This window comes from Peromyscus leucopus, chromosome 3 (genome assembly GCF_004664715.2).
Source record: "Peromyscus leucopus breed LL Stock chromosome 3, UCI_PerLeu_2.1, whole genome shotgun sequence".
In the NCBI taxonomy this organism is placed as follows: Eukaryota; Metazoa; Chordata; class Mammalia; order Rodentia; family Cricetidae; genus Peromyscus; species Peromyscus leucopus.
The window spans coordinates 107307971-107331089 of NC_051065.1; the positions used below are offsets into that span (position 1 = coordinate 107307971).

Consider the following 23119-nt stretch of genomic DNA (forward strand, 5'->3'; position numbering starts at 1 on the left):
GCTCTCGCGGCGCTCCTCCGAGCTCGCGGTGGGAGGCGGGGGCGCGGAGCGGAGTTGGGGGTGGGGGGCGGTGGAATCCCGCTCGCCTAGCATCCTTCACTAACTCGCAGGTTGAGACCAGCAGGTGCCCAAGGGCCATCCTCTGGGTGGAGAGGATATAGGCTCATTCCAGACCCCTCCCGCCTTGCTAGAGCCCTTGTCACACGGGCTAGAAACAGGGAGCTGGGGTGGCGACCCCATCTGAAGAACTACCACCGCACTGGCTATACCGAGGGCTAGACGTTCCAGGATTCTCCGGAATCTCGCTACCGGTGGAGACTTGGAATTGGACTGAAGCCCAACGGCCAGAAGCAGAACCTGAGAGCTCGCGCAGGTGAAAGCTCAGGGCGCTCTCGTGGCGACACCTGCTGGGTGTTTCAGGTAGTGCATTCTGGCCTTGTGTCTTCCCGACCAGAGACCGACACTGACACTTCATTTGATACAACACCTAAATCCAGAGAGCTATGGGATATACTACCCAAGAAGTTTCATCTGGAGAGACTGTTCTCCTGAAGGTGAAGTCAAAGTCGAACTCAAAGTCAGCAGCTTGTGAATAGCTAGATTGGAACAACTAGTGAACTCTAATGAACCCCTACTTCTTCTCCCCACTTAGGGCCTGCTTAGCCTTCAAGACTGCAGTTCTCCATACACACACCCATTTACTCTCATGTACAGCCTTCTTCCCTGGAAGCCGCTGTCCATGCATGATGCATCCACGGGCTACAGACTCCAGCCAGGCAGCATGCTGAACACGGAGGATTCAAGGAACAAAGAAGACCTTCCTCTGGGAACAGTGGGGAGACAGCTCCAGATGTCACGGCTGTCTGGAAGGACACAGGACAGGGTGATAGGAGACAGGGTTCATTTTAGCTCCGAGGAGGTGGCAGGGCTGTCCCTAGCAGGTCACAGGATTTGGACACCTGTTATGGTAGAAGCTGGGAGGTGGGTGAGGGTAGAGCTGGGGTGAAGAGAAAGGAAGCCAATGAGGTGGAGGGGAGAGGGGGTGCTGCAGACTCAGAAGGCTTAGAGTCCAGTGGGGGACACTGGAGAATAAGCAGGTGACTCGTTTGGTGTGTGCATTCTAAAGCGCCCTTTGGGTGTCTATGGGGACACTGATGGGAGCAGGGAAGGGAGCTAGGCACAGGGGAGCGTGATGGACGGGAAAGACTCCAGCATGGGTTCAGGGACAGATGGGATGTTTGGGCTGGAGAATGCTTGAATTGCTGTTTTGAGTGTACCCCAGACTGGCAAGGAACTGGCTGAGGTGGAGAATAGCCTCGAGCTCCTGGTCCTCCTGCCCCCCGCTCAGGAGTGCTGGATTGCAGACTTGTGTGCTACCACTGTCACTGTGTTTGTGCGGTGCTGGGGATCGGACCTAGTTCTTTTCTAATGCTAAAACAGTACTTTCCCCAACTGAGCTCTACCCTCAGCCGAGAGGGGTTTTCAGAACATGGCCACTACATCGTTCAACCATTTGCCCATTGCAAAGTGTTCCCATTCTCTGTGTCCTCCTGGCTTACCTCCTGTCCTGTGATGGCTCCCTCAATGATAGGGAAAAGGCAATGGCGCAGGAGTCGCAGGTCTTGGTGGTAAAGGGATGCATGCAGGAGCCCTGAGCCACCCTACTGGCTGCTGTGCTGTGTGGAAGCCAGGAATAGGTACAGCCCCTGCAGCCCACAGTCCCAGTTGAGTGCCTGACTGGTGTCACCCCTCCTGATTGCTACACGGGTATGTGAAGGCCCTCCAGACGCCACCAGCCAGCCGCTCAGTTTTCCTGGCTTGAGTTTTGCCTAGTTGAGGCGTTGTGGACAATGATCCATGTGTCACTCTATGTGACCTCCCCACCCATAGAACATGCTCTCGTCCTGCTCCTCTGTCTAGTCATCTGCAGACAAAGTATCAGAACCGTTTCTGTCTCTTCCAGAACATCTCTCCGGTGTGTCATTTCCAATATGCACCATTGTCATCTTAGAGCAAAGAGTCATTCACGCCATGGGTGTTGGGATGTGTGTGGCAGCTGGGTGACAGAGCAGCGGATCAGGCAAATGCTGAGGGCACCTGCTGGGAAGGGAGAGGAGGAAGAGGAGGAGCAAGAGGAAGAATACAGATTGGAGAACATTCCAAGACAGAGGCATGGATGGAAAGAACAGTCTCTGGCCTCCTCGAGCAAGCAGTCTGAAGAAGATGGAATGGTCAAGCCCAGAGGCAGCTGCCCTCGAGCTGCAGGGGGTTAAGTCAGCCCTCTGTCAGTGCTGCCAGCCCCTGTTCTTATGACCAACACCACTGTGTATAATATGAAGAATGTGCTCATGGAGGATTCAATATCCCCATATCCGCACAGCCAGCAGTGGACGGTGGAGCTGAGATTTGGACTTGAAGAGCACTGGCTCCTACACTACCCCTTTATTCTTCAGTGTGTGTGTGTGTGTGTGTGTGGTGTGTGGTTTCTTTTTTAAGACAGAGTCTTGGGTAGTCTAAGTCTAAGCTGGCCTGAACTCACTGTGTAGTCAAAGACAACTTTGAACTGATCCTCCTGCCTCTGCCTCCCAAACACTAGGATGGTTCTTATGCTTTCCATTGTGGCATTAACTTAGGAAGAAGGAAGACCAAGGCCACCACAACAGAAGAGACTGTGTCGGGAACTAAGATGGCTGTGTGAGCTTTCTGGTACTATGACAAAATACCTGAGATAAATAAACTTATAAGCAGGAAAGTTTTGGTTTAGTTTGTAGTCTGCAATATTTCAGCTTGTGGTCACTTGGTTCGACTACCTTTGGACCTGTGGTAGCTGGGTACATCATGAGGGGCTTGGCAGCTGGGAAGCAGAGAGGCAGAGATGGGCAGAAAAAGACTGTGCACATCCCCTGATAACTTAATTTCCTCCCTTTAGATTCTATGGCGATTTGAAAGAAAATGGGCCCCAGAGGGAGTGGCGCTATTGGGGGGTGTGGCCTTGTTGGAGTGGGTGTGGCTTTGTTGGAGGAAGTGTGTCACTGTGAGGGTGGACTCTGAGGTCTCTTTTACTTAAGCCTCACTCAGTGTCACAGACCATTTCTTGTTGCCTAAATGATGTAGGACTCTCAGCTACTTCTCCAGCACCATGTCTGCCTGCACACCACCATGCTCCCCACCATGATGATAATGGACTGAATCTCTGAACAGTAAGCAAGTCACCCCAATTAAATGTTTTCCTTATAAGAGTTGCCATGGTCATGGTGTCTCTTCACAGCAATAGAAACTCTAACTAAGACAGATACCGTCTCTTAAAGGATCTACAACTTCTAAGCGGTTGGGAGGCAGAGGAAGGTGATCTCTGAGCTCTAGGCCAGCCTGATCTACGTGGTAGAACTTGTCTCAAAAAACCCCAACAAACAGAAGTTCTTATAACCCCTCAATGGTGTCACAGGCATCAGTTTTGGAGGACAACTCAGGATCCCAACTGAGGCATAGTATCTGGGCTGTCAAGAGCCACTGAGGTCTCTGTGGCCATGAGTGGACCATCAATCAAATCAGAATATGGGTGGGACATCTCAGTACTTAGGATCAGTGAGGAATATGTTGCCCAAAGCCCCAACACCTCAGCTGACAAACAGCTAAGGAAGGGAGTCAGTAAAGATGGAGCACTCCCCCTCCTCTTCCCTCCCCCTCTCTTCCCTTCCCTCCTTCCCTCTTTCCCTCCCTACCCCTCATGTCTTGAGTGTAAAGTGTGCGTGGGGAGGGTATTAGATGCACATTGAATGTAGTGGAAGGTGCACCCTGTCCTTCCTCTGTGTGTAGCTAGAGTGCCTTTAGCTCTCTTTCCACCTGGTTTACTTGTAGCTCACCCTCCAAGGTCCGCCATGTCTCCACACACCTGAAAAGCCTGCCTTGATCCACCTGGCTTCTGTCCTCAGTTCTTGGCTTCTTCTTCATCCCTTTGTCAAATATTCCTCAGGGATTAAATTGTCCCAGGCTCTGTGGCAGTTATAGATACAGAGAGAGGGCCAGATATTCTCTGCAGATCTTTGACTGAGTTAGATACACATAGGGCCAGGTCTATATTTGAAAACAGAGTATTTTATTGTAATTCTTCCCTGGGCTTCCACTGCCCCTGAGCTGGTCTTGGCAGAGTCCTTCCCACCCTAAAGGATGTCGGAGCTTACACCATCTGCCTCCCATTCCAGTAGAATCTCCTTGTCACAAAGCTCCTTCGATTCTGATTACACAACTGCTTGGGCTCAGGTCAGACCAGGACCGTGGCTTGCTGAAGAGATCACACATTTGGGGGCAGCTAAGCCTGGGTCTGGTCCCACTTTGGCTTCTTATTAACATCATGATCTGAGACAGTTTTTCATTTGTTTGTTGCTTGGTTTTTGCTCTGCAGCTGGTAACTTCCAGGTCACTTACTCACTAGGGGGCTGAGAGTTCTGGAGTGGATCTGATCCATCCAAGACCCAGAGTCACAGGGAAGCAACTGTCTCGGACTGGCTGCAGACTTTCTTTGCAGATATTCCTGTTAGCCCAGGGTCTCTCCACATTTGCGTCCTCTACTTAGATCCTGGAAAGAGGCATCTCCCATGACCCAGTGGGTTGCCTGTTACGCCTTCAGGCAAAAACAAGCATACCTGGGCAGGAGCACACTTGCCTCTGTGCTTTGTCGCCACCTGCTGGAGACAGAAGAAATGGCCACCTCAGTTCATGTAACAGTTGCTTCTAAGGGGTGCTTTGTCTCATGGGAACAAGGGGGAGAGCAACAGAATAGAACACCCCAAATCCTCCTCTAGCTTCTGTAGGCTCACACACAGGTACACACACTAATCCACATTCATGCACATACAAGAAGGAAGAGAAATAGGGAAAACACATCGTAGACTGCAGAAATCCTTTTATTGCTGATGTCTCTGCAGCTTCTGAGTCTTGTGCTATGCAGACCACTGGTAAAGAAAGAAAGAAGTCGATGGTGCTCAGAGGGAAAGTTCAGCAAATGGGACCGAGTGGCTTGTGCAGAACCACACGTGGCAGCAAAGAAGGTCTCTAACAAGGCGATCTGTGCCAGCACGGGGTGATGAAAAGCACCCTTGGGGCCGCCCTGAAGACCCCCACCAGGATGCTTCTCCCCACCACAGTGGCTGCTGTGCTGCCTTACCTTGGCCTGCATGCTGGCCTGTTCCCCTGACCGGACATGAGCATCACCGAGATGGATGGATGTGACACCGAGGCGATACTCTCAAGAGCCTGAGCACCCAGCCCATAGAATGAACAGCCGGAAAGAAGCCGTCAGAAGAGAGTGGTCGGAGCCCCTCTGGGCTCTCTTGTGAGAGGCTGAGGGCCTCCTTCTGTAGAGGACACCCATGAGTTTGGAGCAGAACTGTGGACCCGCCCTATGTGGGACTGTATAGGAGAGGTGAGTCTCTGTAGTCTGTGGCTGTCCTGCATTCCACTGCATTGTGACCACCTCTGTGTGGACAGCCCCATTGTGTATCTGTCGGGAGGGCATCAGACCTCTGGCCATCCTGCCTTGGAGCGGTTGCCTTCAGGTTGGGAGCTGGTGGGACAAGATGATGAAGCCTGAAGACCCCATTCCCACATCTAGAGAGCAGCAGAAACCCAGAATGCCATGACAGTCAGCTGCCACTGTGACAAATTGTCCCAGGTCTTTGACTTATAGAAGGAAGGCTTTGTTTTGGTGTCAGAGGTTTCGGTCTGTGATTGCTCAGCCCTGTTGCAAGGCAGTTCACCATGGCAGGAAGCTGTTGGAGGAAAACATGTTCCCCTCATGAAATCCAGGAAGCAAGAGAGGGACATGAAGGAGATAATGTCCTTCTTATTCTCTTCTTCAAGGCCTTGACCCTGATGACTTAACATCCTTCCACTGGGTCTTAACCTCTTGAAGGTCCAGTTACCTCCCAGCAGCACCATAAGCTGGGGGCCAACCCTTCACACGGGCCTTTGGTGGCAGCTAAGGTACAAAGTAGTACCTCACGTTGTGGAATACTGAACTAGGCAAAGACGTGTTACATTTGTTTATGCTGTGGATTATTACTTTATGTGAAGGTCTGTTACATTTGTTTCTGCTGTATTTGTTTAATTATGAAAGATGTGTTGCTGTTTCACCTTGCCTGCCTAAGGCACCTAGTTGGTCTAATAAAGAGATGAACAGCCAATAGCTAGGCAGAAGAGTGATAGGTGGGGCTGGCGGGCAGAGAGAATAAATAGGAGGAGAAATCTAGAATGAGAGAGAAGAAAGGAGAAGAGAACCAAGAAGAACACACCTGGGGCCAGAAGCCAGGCAGCCACCAGCCAGACATAAAGACAGCAGGGAAGTAAGACATGCAGAAAGAAAGCAAGACAGGAAAAAAAAAACCCAAATCAAAACGTAGATGAAGAGAAACAGGTTCATTTAAGTTAAAGAAAAAAAGTTAGCCAGAAATGAGCGTAAACTAAGGCTGAGCATTCATAGCAAATAACAAGTCTTCATGTCATGATTTGGGAGCTGGTTGGTTCCCCCTGCGCCCCCCAACAAAAGGCTGCTCCAACCTTCCATCTGGCTAAGGGAGGGCAGGGCCCCCGCCTCTGCTCTGTGAAACCATGATAGTGCTGTGAGGGAGAGCAGGTCCATGGTGAACTCCCTGCAGAGGGGACAGAGTGGCTTGGGCACGGTTTCTCCTCATACAGGCGGCATCAGAGGATGAGAAGAAGGAGAGCAGGCACTCAGTGCCCTCTTGGTCCTGATCTCTCCAACTCAGAAACAGGACCTGGCATGCTAGAGGCGAGTCTGCTTCTCCCCAGAGTGCTGCATTTTTGGAAAAGAAATGCTCAAATCCCCAAGAGTGAGACTTTCAAGCACTCTCGTTTTCAGATGGACACAAAGCCAACACACCCTCCCAGGGCTTCCATGTGTGAGTCTGTGTTTGTGCACGTGGTTGTGAGCTGAACCCACTATGGAGTCTGCGGCTCTTGGGAGGAAAGCAGATAGACAGCCTGTAAGTTACACTCGGTCACCCATGCTGTGGAGGAGTCAGGCACGTGCCGAGGGCCAGGAGAACTGATTCCCAGCAGCACACGGGGCCGCCCAGGGCCAGGGTGCCATTGTCCTGAGTAGGTCAACGCGGATACCAACCACTTCAGAGTCGAGTTTTGTAGCATCGACCTCACTTCCTTCTGCTGATTTGAGAGTAGACAAATACCATAATGGCTAATTCTCATCGTCAATTTGACTGCATTTGAAATTGACAAAAATGCAAGGCACTGGGCACTCCTGTGAGGGATTTTTTTTTATATCAGATTATTTAGACAAGGTGCAAGTGGCACCTTCTTGGTGGCGTATCAGATAAAGGACATGGAAGAGGGAAATGGCTTTTTTGCCTGCTTGGCCTCACTGTCTCTGACAACCCCATGCCTGCTGTTGCTGCAGTAATCCTTCACCGATACTAGAGCCAAGTTCTTTGAGATTATAACAGGCTGAAGACCAGCAGTTCTTCAAGAATCCTCCAGAATCCCAACATTAGATAGGGACTGCAGAGACATCCAGCCTTCTGGACTGAGCATCTACCAGATTCTTAGCCTTTCAGTCTTGAGACAGTCATTGGTGGACTACCAGGACTGTATCCTGTAAGCCAGTGTAATAAATCTCCTTTTAATGTATATATATATATATTCATTCTGTCAGGTCTGTTCCCTTAGACAGCCTGACTAAAGCAGGCACATTTGCTTAAGCAGTGATTTCTTGAAAGCAAATTAAAACAGCATTGGGTATGACAGGAGTTGGGGAAGCCACTTTCCATGCCAAGGAGCATGCTTGGTTCCCTGGTCTGAGAAACAAGTCCCTGTGGATTTCCAAGAACCACAAGCACCCATGTGGCTTGTGAATCCATTGAGGAGTCACCCACTGAATAGGATTTTCTATTGAACTTAAGGTTAAGCCCATTCTATGATCATCTTACACTAAATATAGTGTGGGGCTGGGGATATAGCTTAGTTTGTAGAATGCTGGCTAGCATGTATGAGGCCTTGGGTCCAGTCCCCAGTACTACATAAACCAGGGGTGGTGGCACATATTGGTAATGGAGGCAGGAGGGTCAAGAGTTCAGGGTCAGCCATGGCTATAGAGCCGACTGTGGACTTGCTATGTGACTTTGGGCAAGTGAGTCTACCTCTCTGGGTAATAGCTCTCTGACTTAAATACAGAGAAAGACAGCTCCATCTCTAGTAGTTATGAGGACTAAACTATAATGCAGACACACTGATAGCTGAAATACCCTGGGAACCAGAACTCAGATAATGGATTTTATAAAGCTTTGGGGGGGGGGTACGGGATGTAACCACTAGTGTAGAGTGTAGTGCACTTGTTAATGTCCAGAGTTCTAGAGTGGGTCATCATGAATATGAAGTCTCCCCTGTTACATAATGGTGGAGCCAGGGACAGATCTACAGCCTCTCAGAACCGCTATTACTCATCTGTCCAATGGGGAGGCAGGGTCTACTCCCAGGCTATTGTGGGGTTAAGAAAGTAGTAGGTAATCAATCAGTGCTTATGCCCAAGGAGTTCTCCCTAAATAAGCCAGGGAGGGTCTCCCTTTGTGTGTTCTCACCAGGGGATACCCTGCAGGAAGCTATGTTCCTGGCCCATGGTAGACTTCAAGCTGATGTCTCTAAGCAAATGAGTGTGACTATTGTCATTGTAGACAAGCCATGGTGAGCAAATATGGGTTAGTGTGAGGATAGAGCTGCTCTCTGGCGTTTGAGCATAAAAACTACATTTCCCATCATTCTTTGGATGTTAAAGTAATGGTTCTTTGAGAAGTCTGTGGAAGACACAGTTCTTGGGTTACCCTCCTTTCCCTGCTCTTGTGACCTTTATGAGTAGGATTATGAGATGGAAATAGGAGGATTCTGGTCCATGATGGCCTGGTGAGCACCATGACGGCCCACACTGCTCACATTGGGATTAGTTTTTCCAGGAGAAAGGAAAATCTCTAAGTTTTGGTTTTTTCTATTTTCTGTTTCCTAGTGAAAGGACACGAAGCACTGGTGTCTGGTTCTTAGTTCTTGGGCTCCAGAAAAATCTAAACCCAGAGGACCAGCAGCCTGTCTCACTAATTTCCTCCTCAGACCCCTGAAGCTGGGACAGAGGCACCACACCTGCCCAGTCATCTCCGGAGCCCTGTCCAGGCTGCTCTAACTCCTCGGAAGGCTCACACGCAGAGAATCTCTCCTCCAGGTGCCAATGACCAAGCCCAGGATCCCCAGACTCCCGTGGCTCTCCTGAGCACTGTCTCTAGATCTGGCAAATGCTTCTCAGGATCTCCAAGCTGCTCTGATTTGCCGGGGGCAGCTGGACATGGAGCAGGCATTGCACTTCCCATCTACGAAGCAGAGCTGGACAACTAAGAGAGACCCAAAGAACTCAGGCAGGGAAAGTCAAGGTTGGGATGGTGACAGTGCCTTCAAATGAACCAAGACCAGGATGACGTGTCCAAGGGGAGGGGCATGGCAGAGCTGGGCATTGATGCCAAGTCCATTCAAGCAGTGTGTTGGGTGCGGGCATGGAAGAAGCAGGAGGGAATGGAGTTCCAAATCCTTCTGACCAGAAAGAGAAAGTGCTAAGATCAACCAGAACATGCAGCTCAGAAAGGGAGAGGACTGACGTCTCTTAGTGTCCATCGTCTTGGGGACATCTTGTGACAGGTGCGCAATTGGGTAACAAACCTGTGTAAAGTGAGTAACTATTTCAGTCCACTCAAATTTGTTTATCCTGTACTAGATTCGAGTGAGAATAAGTTCCACACATTTAATTGTAAACCAGCACACTCAGTGTAATCTTTGCTATTTTTCTTTCCTTCCTCCCTCCCCCCTGCCCTTCTTGCCTCCCTCCTACCCTCACCCTCGTCTTTTCATTCTCATCCTCTCTTCTTTCTGTATCATGTCTATACACATGTCTAGAGCCAGGCGGTGCTGGTGCATGTCTTTAATCCCAGCACTTGGGAGGCAGAGGCAGGAGGATCTCTGTGAGTTCAAGGCCAGCCTGGTCTACAGAGCAGGTTCAAGGACAGTCAGAATTGTTACACCGAGGAATCCTGTCTCGAACCACCCACCCACCCACAAAAAAGACCGAACCTTATCTAGAATAATGTTGCCCAATACCCATGTGGGGCTTAGGACATGAGGTTTTATGTTGGTTTTCTTTCCCTTCTCAATTTTGAAGTACAGTTTGAAAGTTTTTTAACCTATTGGTTTTTTGTTTGTTTTTTACTTTTTCATCTTACTAGGTTTTTTTTTTTATCACATTTTATTGGTTCTTTAAGAATTGCGTACTGCTTATTTTGGTCATATTCACTCTTTCCCCAGCTACTCTTAGATCCAGTCCCTGCTCCATGCCTGACTTTGCGCCCTTTTCTTTTGTTTTTAAGCCTATCAAGTACAATTTGTGGCACCCATACATTCTTGGATGGATGGCCTTTCACTGGAGCATGGTCAACTTACCAGCAGCCACACCCTTAAAGAAAACTGACTCTCCCTCTCCCAGCAGCTACCAATAGCCAATATCTCCTAAGTCAGAGGTGGGACTTCGTGCCACTTTCCCTCAGCATGCTGGGATTTTTGCCTGACTAGACTTGTGTAACAAAAAAAAAAAAAAAAGCCCTGCCCCGAGAATGGATGACCTCTTTCGGAGTTGTTGCTTGCGCTTGTGACATGCATGCTGTCACAAATGCTGCGACTTCATATGTGCAACGGCCCAGCTGTGTCCAGAAAAATGTGTACTCATCACTGCCTCTGGCTTTTGCAATCTTTCTCAACCCTCTTCCACAATGATCCCTAAACCTTAGCAGAAGAGGGTGTGATATAGATGTCCGTCCCATTTAGGGCTGAGCGTCCACCAGGCTCTTGTTCTCTGTACCTTTACCAGCTGTGTGTCTCTATGTCAATCTGTGTCTATGTCAAAAAGAATGATAGAGTTGAGAGATCCCTAATATGTAAGCATAGTGAGAAATCCTTAAGGATCTGTTGAATACTACGCCCCTTTATAAGAGTAATAGTAGTGGGTTCTCCCCTGAAGCCTAGGACCTGCCTAGCCACGGGTCCTGATAATGGTACCAGGTATAGTTTTCAACTTTGCGGAGTGGGTCTTAAATCCAAGCAGGAAGTGGTTGGTTACTCCCGCGACATTTGTGCCGCTACTGCACCAGCAGGCGTGTCCTGCCAGGCCTGTCGCTGTTGTAGTCACAGGGTTCCCAGCTGAGTAAGACCAGTGACTGCTTTGTCCTCCAATAATGCGTGTAGCCCTTTCCAGCACATTGAAAACTAGCCAGCGGGAATGAGGCTTCCAGGTGAGTGCTAGTTTGGTTTCTCTGCATTCTGTGACTCAAGTATGTGGTACCCTCAGCACCAGGGTCTTACCACCACGTTTGGTGGGGGTAACCATGAGCACTGGCAACAGTCTGTGATGTCTGAGAGTCTATAGGACCCCACTGGCCAACAACTCCAAAAGAGGTCATCCATTCTTGGGGCAGGGTTTTTTACATGTCTTTTTCAAAAGGTCTTTAATGTTGGTTATCCCTCCACATCTTCCCTCATCCACCTGACTCTCCTGTCTTCCACATCACTTAACCCTTCCTGTTCCACTATCCCCCTTTAGCCTTTTATACTACTAATTTTTTCTACTTTTCCTTGAAATCCTCCCGTGTCTCCTTACTAATGTTTCAGCCTCTATGGGTATTCCAAATGGAACACACATATCTGAAGATTCAAAGCAAACATCAACATATGAGAGAAAACACATGATGTTTGTCTTTTGGGGTCTGGGTCACCTCATTCAGAGTGGTTGTTTCCAGTTCCATTCATTACCTGCAAACTTCACAATTTTGTTTTTTTCAACAGATGAATATTCCATTGTGTAAATGTGCCATGTTTTCATTATTCATCCATCAGCTGATGGACATTTAGGCTATTTACATGTCCTGACTAGTATGAATAGTGGCAATGGATAAATATGGATGAGCAAGTACCTTTACAGTATGATATAGAGTTCTGTGTGCATATGCCAAGAGGGGTATATCTGCACCATGTGGTATATATATTTCTAGCCTTTTTTTGGAGTCAGGGTTCCTGGATGGACTGAAACTTATTATGTAAACCAAACTAGCCTCAAACTCACAGAGCTCCAGCAGCCTCTGATCCAGAGTGCTAAGATTAAAAGTGCATGCCACCATGCCCAGCTGTTTCTAGCTTTTTGAGAAGCCTCCATACTGATTTTCATAGTGATTGCACCAGTTTGTACTCCCACCAGCAGTGAAGAAGTGTTCCCCTTGACCCACATCCACAGTTCACCTTACCATCAATGGTAGACATCACCTTGGGCTAAAAGGATGTAAAGAGGTATTCCAAGCTACAGGTGTAGCTGTTCTAATACCTGACAGAGTAGACTTCAAGCTGACACTAGTCAGAAAAGATGGGGAAAGAACATTTCATAGTATTAAAGGGAAAAATCACCAACAGGACACTGCAATCCTAAACATCATATATGCACCAAATGTGGGGGCCAGATGTGACCAAAAGAAGCACTGGTATGTCTACAACTACAGACTGATCCCAACACAGTGACAGCGATGATGTCTCTGACAGACAGACAGGCAGTCCATCCAGAAAATAACTAAACAGAGAAACTCTGGAGTAGATGACATCATAAACCGAAAGACCTAACAGATATTCCACACAAACACTAAAGAACACACATTCTTCCCAGAAGCCTATGGAACTTCCTTCAAAACTGACCTCAAAGCAAATCTCTACAAATATAGAAAAATGGAAATCACATTTTGCATTCTATCTAACCACAATGGAATCAACAGCAATCAAAGCCACCAAAAGTACACAAACACATGAAAACGAAACAACTCACTACTGAATGATAATTGGGTCATGGAAGAAACCAAGAAGGAAATCCAAAAATTCCTAGAACTGAATTAAAATGAAAGCACAGCATACCAAAATCTACTGGGAAGAAAATGAAAGCAACAGAAAGAAGAAAGTGCCTACTAAGTGCCTACATTAAAAAAAATTGAGAGATCTCAAATTAATAATGAGAACCTGAAGACCTTGGCAAAATGAAAACAGGCAAAAACACCAACCAAAAAAAAAAAAAAGTAGACAGGAAGAGATAACCAAAATCAGGGTTGAAATTAATAAAATAGAAGCAACAATGAAAATAATACAGAATCAATGAGACAAAGAGTTGATTCTTTGAAAAGATGAGCAGGATTGGCAGACCTTCAGGTTCGCTCAGCCATGACACCTTCCAGTGTCTTTCTGGAAGGAGATCCCAGGGAAACTGGTGTGTGAGGGGGTAAGATGCACAGGTGGGCCTGTGAGGTGACTGAAGAGGAGATGGGAACGGTCCTGGCTGAGCTCAGCTGTGCTCAATGTGAATCTAATTGGGCCCATCAACACTGTGCAGAGGACCAATAAGAGATTCCAAAAAATACTGCCAGGTGGTGGTGGTGGTGGTGGTGGTGGTGGTGGTGACGGCCGCCGCCGCCAGCAGCACACGCCTTTATTCCCAGCACTTGGGAGGCAAAGGCAGGTGGATCTCTGTAAGTTCAAGGCCAGTCTGGTCTCCAAAGTGAGATCCAGGAAAGGCGCAAAGCTACACAGAGAAACTATGTCTCAAAAAACAGAGAGAGAGAGAGAGAGAGAGAGAGAGAGAGAGAGAGAGAGAGAGAGAGAGAGAGAGAGAGATTCCCAAATGGATACTCTGCAGGATGCAGGATGAGTTAGTGGCCAGAGCCAATGACAGGAAGCTGAGTGGAAGAGGTGAGAGGCAGAGCCCTTAGGGCTGAAGAGCTGGGCAAGACCTGAGGGTTTAAGGTGAGGGGTTAAGGAATGGGCAGGGCTGAAGTACTGATTGAAGTGATGGGAGGCACCGAGAGAAGCAATGGGTGTAGGGTAAAGGGGCCAGGGAAAGAACACCCTGACCCTGACTTGACCTCAAGACCAGAGGCAAGGACTTGAAATCCCACCAACCCCTGAGCATTCCCCAAGAACAGGCTACAGAATCCCACCAACCCCTGAGCACAAAATCCCACCAACCCCTGAGCACAAAATCCCACCTATCCCCGGGCCCCAAACTCCACCAGTCCCTAAACTTGCCCTAAAATCCGGTCACAAAAACCCATCAATCCCAGGCCAAGAAACCCTACATAAACCCTGCATTCTGTTCAGTTCCCTGCTACTTCTCCCTGGAACAAAGACAGCCGACCTCCTGGGGGTTTTCCCTTTCAATAAATCTCTTGTGTGAGGTTTGTTGTTTGGCGTGACTTTGTGGTATTCCTTGGCTCCTGATTGCCAGGATATCTCTTGAAAAGGTATATTTAAAAAAAAATTTTTTTTTGGCAAGCCCTGCCAAGGTATGCCACTAAGCAAACGTTCCATGGGCAACAGTTAGTGCAAGAGGTTTATTGGGGGAGGGGAAGAGCGAAAGAGCGGAAGGCCACGTTGTCGGAGTGGGGGCATGAGAGAGGCAGAAAGACAAAGAACGGGCAAGAGAGGGGCAAGAGAGGCGAGAGAGGGAACGGTGACTGGCGGGCCCTTCTAAAGTCTGCCCCTGTCACGAGACATGGCTGATGGGGGAAAGGCACGTGGCGGCAGGTGATGATGTAACCACCTCCGGGCGGATGCTGACTGATGCCACCAGGGAGCTAACCTCTTTCCCTTCAGAGCTGTAACACACACACCCAGTTCATTCCCTCTTAAAACTGCCGACCTCCCATGTGACACTAGGTGGCGCCAGAATGTACGTACTTAAGGTTCTGGCTAATGTTCCCTTGCACGCTGGCCTGCTGGTCCACTGGCTTGGTTACAGGACCTTTTAGAAAGCCCCTGACGTTAATTTTATAAGCAGAGTTTACTTTAGTGCAGCTGTCAATGAACTCTGTGTGGAATTAATTTTCCAGCTATGACAAGGGAGGAATCAACAAGGCATTCAATCCCAGCATGCTTCAGTGCACCAGAGCCAACCACACGGTTTTTCTCAGAAGCCAGGTGAAGGTCTGAACTCGCTTCTGGCTTTCCTACGGCTGTTATTGCTGACGTGTTTGGGGAACTCTCCTGAGGTGCAAGGTGTTTTGTTTTTTCAATGGCTCTGAGTTTTATAAGCCTTGTAACAGAAAATTCAGTCAGTATTCCTCCACCAAAACTCCATTACTTTCTACCCAAGCTACTATTAGGTAAAAATCAGATACTCTGTTCTTGTTTCTCAGCAAAATTTCTTATAAATCAAATGTGTGAGGTTTCATTTTCTCCCCCAGGCTTAGTTATATTCTTCCTAGGTGTGTGTGTGTGTGTGTGTGTGTGTGTGTGTGTGTGTGTGTGTGTGTGTGATCTCCATGCTTCACAAGCTGGAAAGAATGCCTATCATTACCAGCTGGGAAGGCATGGTGGCTGGAGCACCAGGCTAGCCCATCACATTGTGGCTGGAGCACCAGGCTAGCCCATCACATTGTGACTGGAGCACCAGGCTAGCCCATCACATTGCATTGGATGTCTGGAAGCAGAGAGAGTGAATGCACGTGTGTTTGCTCTTAGGTACTCTGTCCTCTGTTCTGCAGATCGGGATCCCTTGCCCAGAGGATGGTGGCAGCCACAGTGGGAGGATTCTCCTAGCTCAGTTAATGAATCAAGATAAACTCCCACAGAGAGGCCCACAGGCCATCCTGATCTAGACAGTCCCTCACTGAGACCCAGTCCTACATGATTCTAGAGTGTGTCAAGTTGACAAAACTAACCATCCCAACTCTACCATTTATCACCTTGACATAAAAACACATCACTTAAAGATATCACCATCGGGCCTTTTCCCCAAAGCCTCATATTTATCTCGTAATGTAAATTATAGTCCAATTTTAAAAGTCCCCACAGTCTTTAAAAAGTCCAGCACTTTAAAAGTCCAAAGTCTCTTTCATAGAATAAAAAACCAAAGTAAATATTCTAATTTCCTGACAGAATAATCAAAACACAAAATAATCACACTAAGAGAGAAACAAAATCCAGTAGGATAAACGCCTAATCTGTATAGCTCCATGTCCAGCATCTGGAGTTTATGATGCAATGTCTTTTCCAGTCAAGATGTATTACTATTTGTGTGTATGTATGCATGTATTAGTGCAGGGGCCCACGGGAGGCCAAAGAGAGTGTTGGATCCCCTGTAGCTGGAGTTACAGGCAGCTGTGAGCCACTTCATGGGGGTTCTGGGAACTGAGGGGATCCTGAGGAAGGGCAGCAGCTGCTCCTAACCACTGAGCTAACTTCCTCACCCACATGTGTCTAGGAGACTAGAGATTCCTGTATCGTGTGTGTGTGTGTGTGTGTGTGTGTGTGTGTGTGTGTGTGTGTGTTCGTGTTCATGTGCATGTGCACATGAATATGGAGGAGGTTAGAGGACAGCCTCAGGTATCATCCTTAGGAACTCCGTTTACTTCTGTGAGCCACTGTCTCTCACTGGCATGGGACTCACCAAATGTCTGGCAGCACGCCCCAGGATAGGTGGATACACTGTTTGATTGATTGGTTTCTGCAGAGTCTCATTCTGTAATCTAGGCTCTCCTGAACTCACTCCATAGCCCAGCCTGGACTTGAACTTGTTAAGTGATCCTCTTGTCTCAGTCTCCTAATTGCTGAGATTATAGGCAAGAGCCACCATACCCTCCAGCACATCAGCTTTCCTGTGAGGGGAAAGGAGCGCTGGGGCTTCTCTGCAGTCCATCTTTCAGGCAGGATACTCTGGTCTTGGTACTGAGGGATTGAGATCTGGATGTTACTAACCACTGTTTCTCTAGTACATCTCAGCAAATGGACCTGGATAAGGTTTATTAGGCATATTGCCCATCCCCAGTTTTGATGCATGTGTATCTAAATGATTTCCCAATTTATCCATCTATCTCTTTATTAAGATAAGCTGATTTCATATTTATTTTTATTTATTTACTTATTTATTTATTTATTTGTTTATAAATCTTGGGGGTGGGATTTGAGACAGATTTTCTCTGTGTGTAGCCTTGGCTGTCCTGGAACTCACTCTGTAGACCAGGCTGGCCTCAAACTCACAGGAATCCACCTGTCTCTGCCTCCCAAGTGCTGGGATTAAAGGCGTGCACCACCACTGCCCAGCTGGTTTTCTGTTTATATCTCAGGTTATAGTGCAATACAACCGGGGTTTAATTTCCTTCGTTTTTTGTTCTTCCACTCTCCAACAATGAGAGTCCTCATGTTCTTACCACCACCATCCACCTGTTGCTCAACCGTGGTGGCAACCTTGAGCATTAACTCCTACCTCTGTAAGAAACGCATTTGCTGCTGGGAATCAGTGTTGGTATGGAGTCTCGCAGCTTAGGTTAACTATAGATTTATAATCTTCAGGAAAAACACATTGTCGAAGATTCTTATGTCCGTTTCTTTTATTGAAGATTAAAACCTTGAGAATCACCCTTTGTAATACAAAATTGTGTGTGTTTTAACAGATATATAGACTTGTTCCCATATCCCCATCAAATACAGAGCAGTCCCGTCACCTTGAGATATCTCAACTGCACCTCCTTTTGATCAGTCTACTTCTCTCTGCCCTGACCCTCACATCACTCATCCTTTGTCTGCCCTACAATGCTCCTCAGAAAGAACGTTACATGAGTGAAACAATCACACCGCCGTCCTTACGGTCTGTCTCCTTTCACTTGGTGCAGGTAAGATGCATTTTGTTTTGTAGGCGTTCAGTGTCGACTCCATCTGCCTGTGTGTTCCTGTGCTGGAGGCCGTTATTCCTCACACTTGACAGCGACTTGATGAGGTGCTGGCAACACTCGCATACAGGGAGAGGGGGTGTGGCACATGTTTTCAGAGTTCGGGTGTAACCTAGACCATCTGTTTGTTTATTGTTCATCCAGAGGAGCCGCTTTAGAATTATTAACTACTACATAGGTAAGAAATCAATTTGCAGCAGGGTGGTGGTGGCACAGGTCTTTAATCTCAGCACTCAAGAAGCAAAGGAAGCAGATCTCCAAGGTCAAGGTCAGCCTGGTCTACAGAATGAGTTCCAAGACAGTCAGGGCTACACAGAGAAACCCTGTCTCAAAACAAAACAAAACAAAACAAAACAAAAAGTTAATTTGCTACCCAGGTATACTGGCACAAGCCTGTAATCTTAACACTCAGGCAGTGAAGACAGGAAGATGAGGAGTTCAAGGCCACCCTTGACTATACAGAGAGTCCGATGCCAGTCTGGGCTACTTGAGACACTCTCTAAAAACAAACAAACAATTAAACAGTCAAGATCTTGCTGCTGAGGGTACACTGTTTATATGAAGCTGCGCAGTGTCCTTAACCTTTGACCTCATCGTTTCCACAGAAAACATCACTTAGTAGTAAAGATTCTTTCTTTTTAGGGGTTCTAAATGCTAAGGTTCACCTTTTTTGATATGAAATTCTAAGAGTTTAGACTAATAGATAGTTTTGGACCCAACCCTGTCAAATACAGAACAGACTGTCACCTTGAAGGTCTGTATGCACACTTTTTCTTCATTCACACACATCCCTTGCATCAGCCATTGATCTGTTAGCTGCTATTCCTTTTAAGGATTATCTTATGAAGTGACCCAGTAAACACTGCCTTTGCCGTCTCTTTCCACCTAATAAGATGCACTGGAAGTTAATTTGAGTTGATTTACCACTCGCTTACTCTTCTCTCTTGCTACACAGGAATTTGTTGTGCGGAAGTCCACCTGTCCTTCCATTCCTGTGTTGTGAATTCCATTCCTTCACTTTACAGCGACTGTGAAGAATGCTACAGGAAAGGCTAGCATGCATCATATTCTCATATGATTTGTGCAGAACCGGGAGTGTGATTGAACAACAGCTGGCTCATATGGTGAGTCTGTGGTGGAGCAAGATCTATCACAGTTTCCTCAAAATCTTCTGTAGTTGTCCTTCCCTCTGATGGTCTGATGCTGTTCTGATGACCCACGTGTCTCATTGTGGCTTTGATGTTACTCACCTAGTTCCACCGAATCCTCTCATGTGCTAATTTACTAAGGTTTGTCTTAGTTGTGAAGGGCATGCCCATGTCTTCTTCCCTCTTTCTGAGACATGAGAGTGAATGCTGGAATAGAACCGACTGTGCAGCCACGACTGGCCTTGGATGTGTGACCCTGGTACTTCAGCCCCCTGAATGCTAGGACAATGGACACACACCCACATGTGTCAGCATCTTCTTGTCTTTCCTACATGTACCACCTGGATCGTTTCCTTCATTTCCTCCCGTGTTCTTGACCTCTTAATAGTTGCAAATATTCTGTCATGTCAACTAAGGATGTAAAATTCCATTTTGTTAATATCTGGCTCAAAATGTAGGAAGTCAACCTAATTTAATGTTTTTCCAAATTGTCCACTTCTGTCACCCAGTTCGTTTCATTTTGTTTTTATTTGTTTGTTTCGAGGCAGGGTCTCACTCTGTTCTCTGGCTGTCCTGGAACTCACTATATAGACCTGGTTGGCCTCAAACTCAAAGAGATCCATTTGCCTCTGCCTCTCAAGTGTTGGGATTAAAGGTGTGCACCACAATAGCCAGCTCACCACCCAGTTTTAAAGTTATTTCTTTAAATAAAAATCCTAAAAGCAGAACTATGTAATCAAAATATGTGTGTGGCTGTCACGATGTCACTATAATTAAGTGGTATTTAGTCTGTCACATATCCTTGAATTGCTCTTCTGAAATATCGAATGACACATAATTCTATGTCACATATGTAAGAAATACCTGCAGCAGCATTTGATGTTTTATAACTAAACATGCATGGCAAGTCTCTTGCTTCCATGGCATTGATGGCTGTCCTGCTGGGTGACTTTGCATGTCTGATTTTCAGAGTTTAATGTCACAAGAAACACTTGATCCAGAAAGTCACAGCTCTTGGAGCTAAGAGGAGGCTGAGAGCTTTTTACCATTAAATTTTGTTGCTTTTGAGACAGGTTATCATACAGCCCAGGCTGGCCTTACCTCACTGTAGTCAAGGCTAGCAGGGCTGAAGATCTCTCAAAGGCTGAGCAGGGCCAGTGCTGCCTCCTGAAGCTCTAGGAAGAACTTCTCTGCTGCTCTGAGACACTGAGGCTAAGAGTCAGACTGTTAGAAAATGTTCATCATTTGGGAAAAGTCTTCTGTGTTTTAAAACTTGTAAAATTACACTTTGGCACTCAAGAGTCTTTTCACTTTTTTATTTCGGGGAGAATATACTTTGTATCTGGGTTAAGGTAACTGAACACATTTTTTATTATGATAAGGCACATATAAGCGTTTCCCGTCTTAAGCACACTGCTTGGAGTCATTTATGTCTTTACCCACCACCGTCTGTAACACTTCTTCCTCCTCCACCCAGCCAGTCACCCATGGCCGTCCTCCTGAGCTGAGAACGATATCTGCTCTGTCTCTACCTGTGGAAGTCTCTCAGCTCTTCCTGCTCCAAGTGGTCCACACAGAATCCATTCTGTGTGACTCTTAATCAGTCAGCATGATGACTTCATGTTCATCTGTGTGGTACCAAGTGCAGAATCCCCTTTGTTTTAAAGCCCTGTGTAGAGACTGTAATTTGTCTATCCATCCTTAGGACTGCTTTTTATACATAGACTCTCTCTCTCTCTCTCTCTCTCTCTATATATATATATATATATATATATATATATATATATATATATATATATGTTCTGTGTGTATCTCTGTCTCTCTGTCTCAGTCTCTGTTCTCTCTCTCTCCCTCTCCCTCTGTGTGTGTGTGTGTGTGTGTATGTGCATTTTGGTTATATGATGATTATAAAAATAAGTGTTTCAATACCTTATTTGGCAAAACAAAGATAGCTGAGGAAGTTGAATGACTGAAGCCTATCACATCTGTCAGATATTTATAAGTAGTATGGATAATCCAGGCCATGACATGTAAGACCCATTTTCTATGTCTCCCTTGAAGACATCCTGGAGAGTATAAAACACTTATGTATCTGGCATGTGGCTTTTCTTTTATGTCTGCCATGCACATATATCATAATAAATAGGTTTAACAGAAATAAAAAGAATAACTCTGGGGGCTGGGGAGATGGTTCAGCAGTTAAGAGCACTGGCAGCTCTTCCAGAGGTCCCAGGTTCAAATCCCAGCAATCACATGGTGGCTCACAGTCATCTATAATGGGATCTGATGCCCTCTTCTAGTATGCAGGCATACATGCAGATAGAACACCATATGAATAAATCTTGAAAAATTATAAAAAATAAAACTAAAAAAAGAATAACTGTACTTTCATTGTAAAGGAAGCTCATACGAGCTACGCCACAATGTGCCGCTCTGGTGGCAGTACACCAGCTCATCTTAAGGGAACTCACCCATCCCTAGACAACCACGTGTTTACTGCCCTCTCACACATGGATTTGAAAATGTTAATTACACTTTTTTCAGTGCTGAGGACCAAAAAAGGACTTGCGGTGGCGTAGCCATGGCCTATCAGAATCGACATACAGTAAAACATGGGATCGTCACTTACACTTCTTAAGTAGGCACTGACGCTATCCAAGGTGTACATCACCACAAAGAAACTCATGAGGCACAGAATGGTCCAAGTGGCTCTTCGTTCTGCAGATGGCTTGTGGGAAAGGCTGGTGCTGTAGAGAACACGGGACTTCTTCTTATGTCTGCATAGGAAAGTCACCATGTACCCACTGGAGAGGGCCATGAGACCCACAAAGATGACATCCCTGGAGGTCAACAGTATATAAAATGTGTGCTGAACAGAGTAATTCATGGGCACAAGAGAGCAAGATTCAGTGAGGTACATAAGATGAGATGAGGTCAGATTAGGGGTCGCAATCACGTATGATATGAGGGGACTGCCAATGGATGTATAGAAGACACTGAGAAAAAGAAGGCAGCCTAACATGTGATATGGAGATTTGTGTTTGAACTTGGCTAGACAGGAGCTTCTGGGACTGAGGGTGATGGCCTGGAGGATGCTGAGCAGGCTAGAGGCACACAGAGAGAGGCTCCTAAAAAACCTGTACAAGAACATAATAAGTTTACATGTGGTGTCACCCCATTTCCTCCAAGGCATAAAAATGTCTGCGGCTACTAAACTCATGACCAGCAGCATCAGTATGTGAATTAGGGCCAAGAGACCAATGGGCAGGTCAGTGAGTCTGGGCCTCTGCCCACGAATGAGCCTGAGGATGTGGAGGAGAAGGGCACTGTTGCCTACGATCCCAATTCCAGCTTCAGAATAAATGGTGTTTCTTGCCTTGGTGTTATGGAGCAGTTTATTGGTTTCATTCATTTTATGGCTGACAGAAGCAGGTAGGAACTGTCGGGGGAGAACAGCAAGAAGATTCCATAACACAAATCTAGCCTCGCTCATCAACTTCAGTCAGTGACAGCACTGTGAGCTCAGGGAGACCTGTCGGGCATTCACAGTTCAGCCTTGTTCCACTCACTGTCACCTCCAACTGTCCAGAAGCCATCCCCGCCCTCCTGTTGTTCCGACACTTACACCCCATCAGTATAGAAGCTTTCTTCTGTATTAAAAATTGCCCTGGGTCATAGAAGCTCTTCTTTTCCTATCGCTTCATATTTGAGGTTTCCTGAGGCAAAGGCAACTTGTCTTTCATCGGCAGCATCCTGATTGTCAGGGATAGAACAGCCCTACAGTTTTTAAGGAAGTTCAGTGAGGATTGCAAGAAATCAGAAATGAGACCCTGGCATGAAACAGTGTCCTTGGGTCAAATAGGCCCAGAGTCGTTTCCTTCCAGTCTGTGTTCTGCTCACTTGCTGCAGACCTAGTGCTCTCCGTGTGGCTCTGTAGGGAGCACCGAGAAGTGGGAACTCTGAATCCAGACTGCTCCACATTCTACCCACAGTCTGCCATTTCCTCTGAGCGTGACCCTGAGCACTCTGAGTCTGAGCCTCGCTCACCTCCTCTAGAACATATGGACAGTCATGTGCCTGTGTCAGGAAGACCCTCGGTGTGAAAGAAGATGAAGTCTATGTGCCAAGCATGGCGATGTTTCCTGAACAGGGTGAGCTGTGGAAGTG

At 46.9% G+C, this 23119-nt stretch overlaps 1 protein-coding gene across 1 annotated transcript; it reads right to left on the reverse strand.

Moving 5' to 3' along the window:
• Positions 1-208: 208 nt before the first annotated feature.
• On the reverse strand, positions 209-22364 carry LOC114681899 (vomeronasal type-1 receptor 54-like). Its single transcript, XM_028855666.1, has 2 exons — positions 21424-22364; positions 209-404 (listed from the first exon to the last, which is right to left on the reverse strand). Exons 1-2 carry the CDS (start codon positions 22362-22364, stop codon positions 209-211), a joined length of 1137 nt encoding a protein of 378 aa, XP_028711499.1.
• Between the last annotated feature and the right edge of the window lie 755 nt (positions 22365-23119).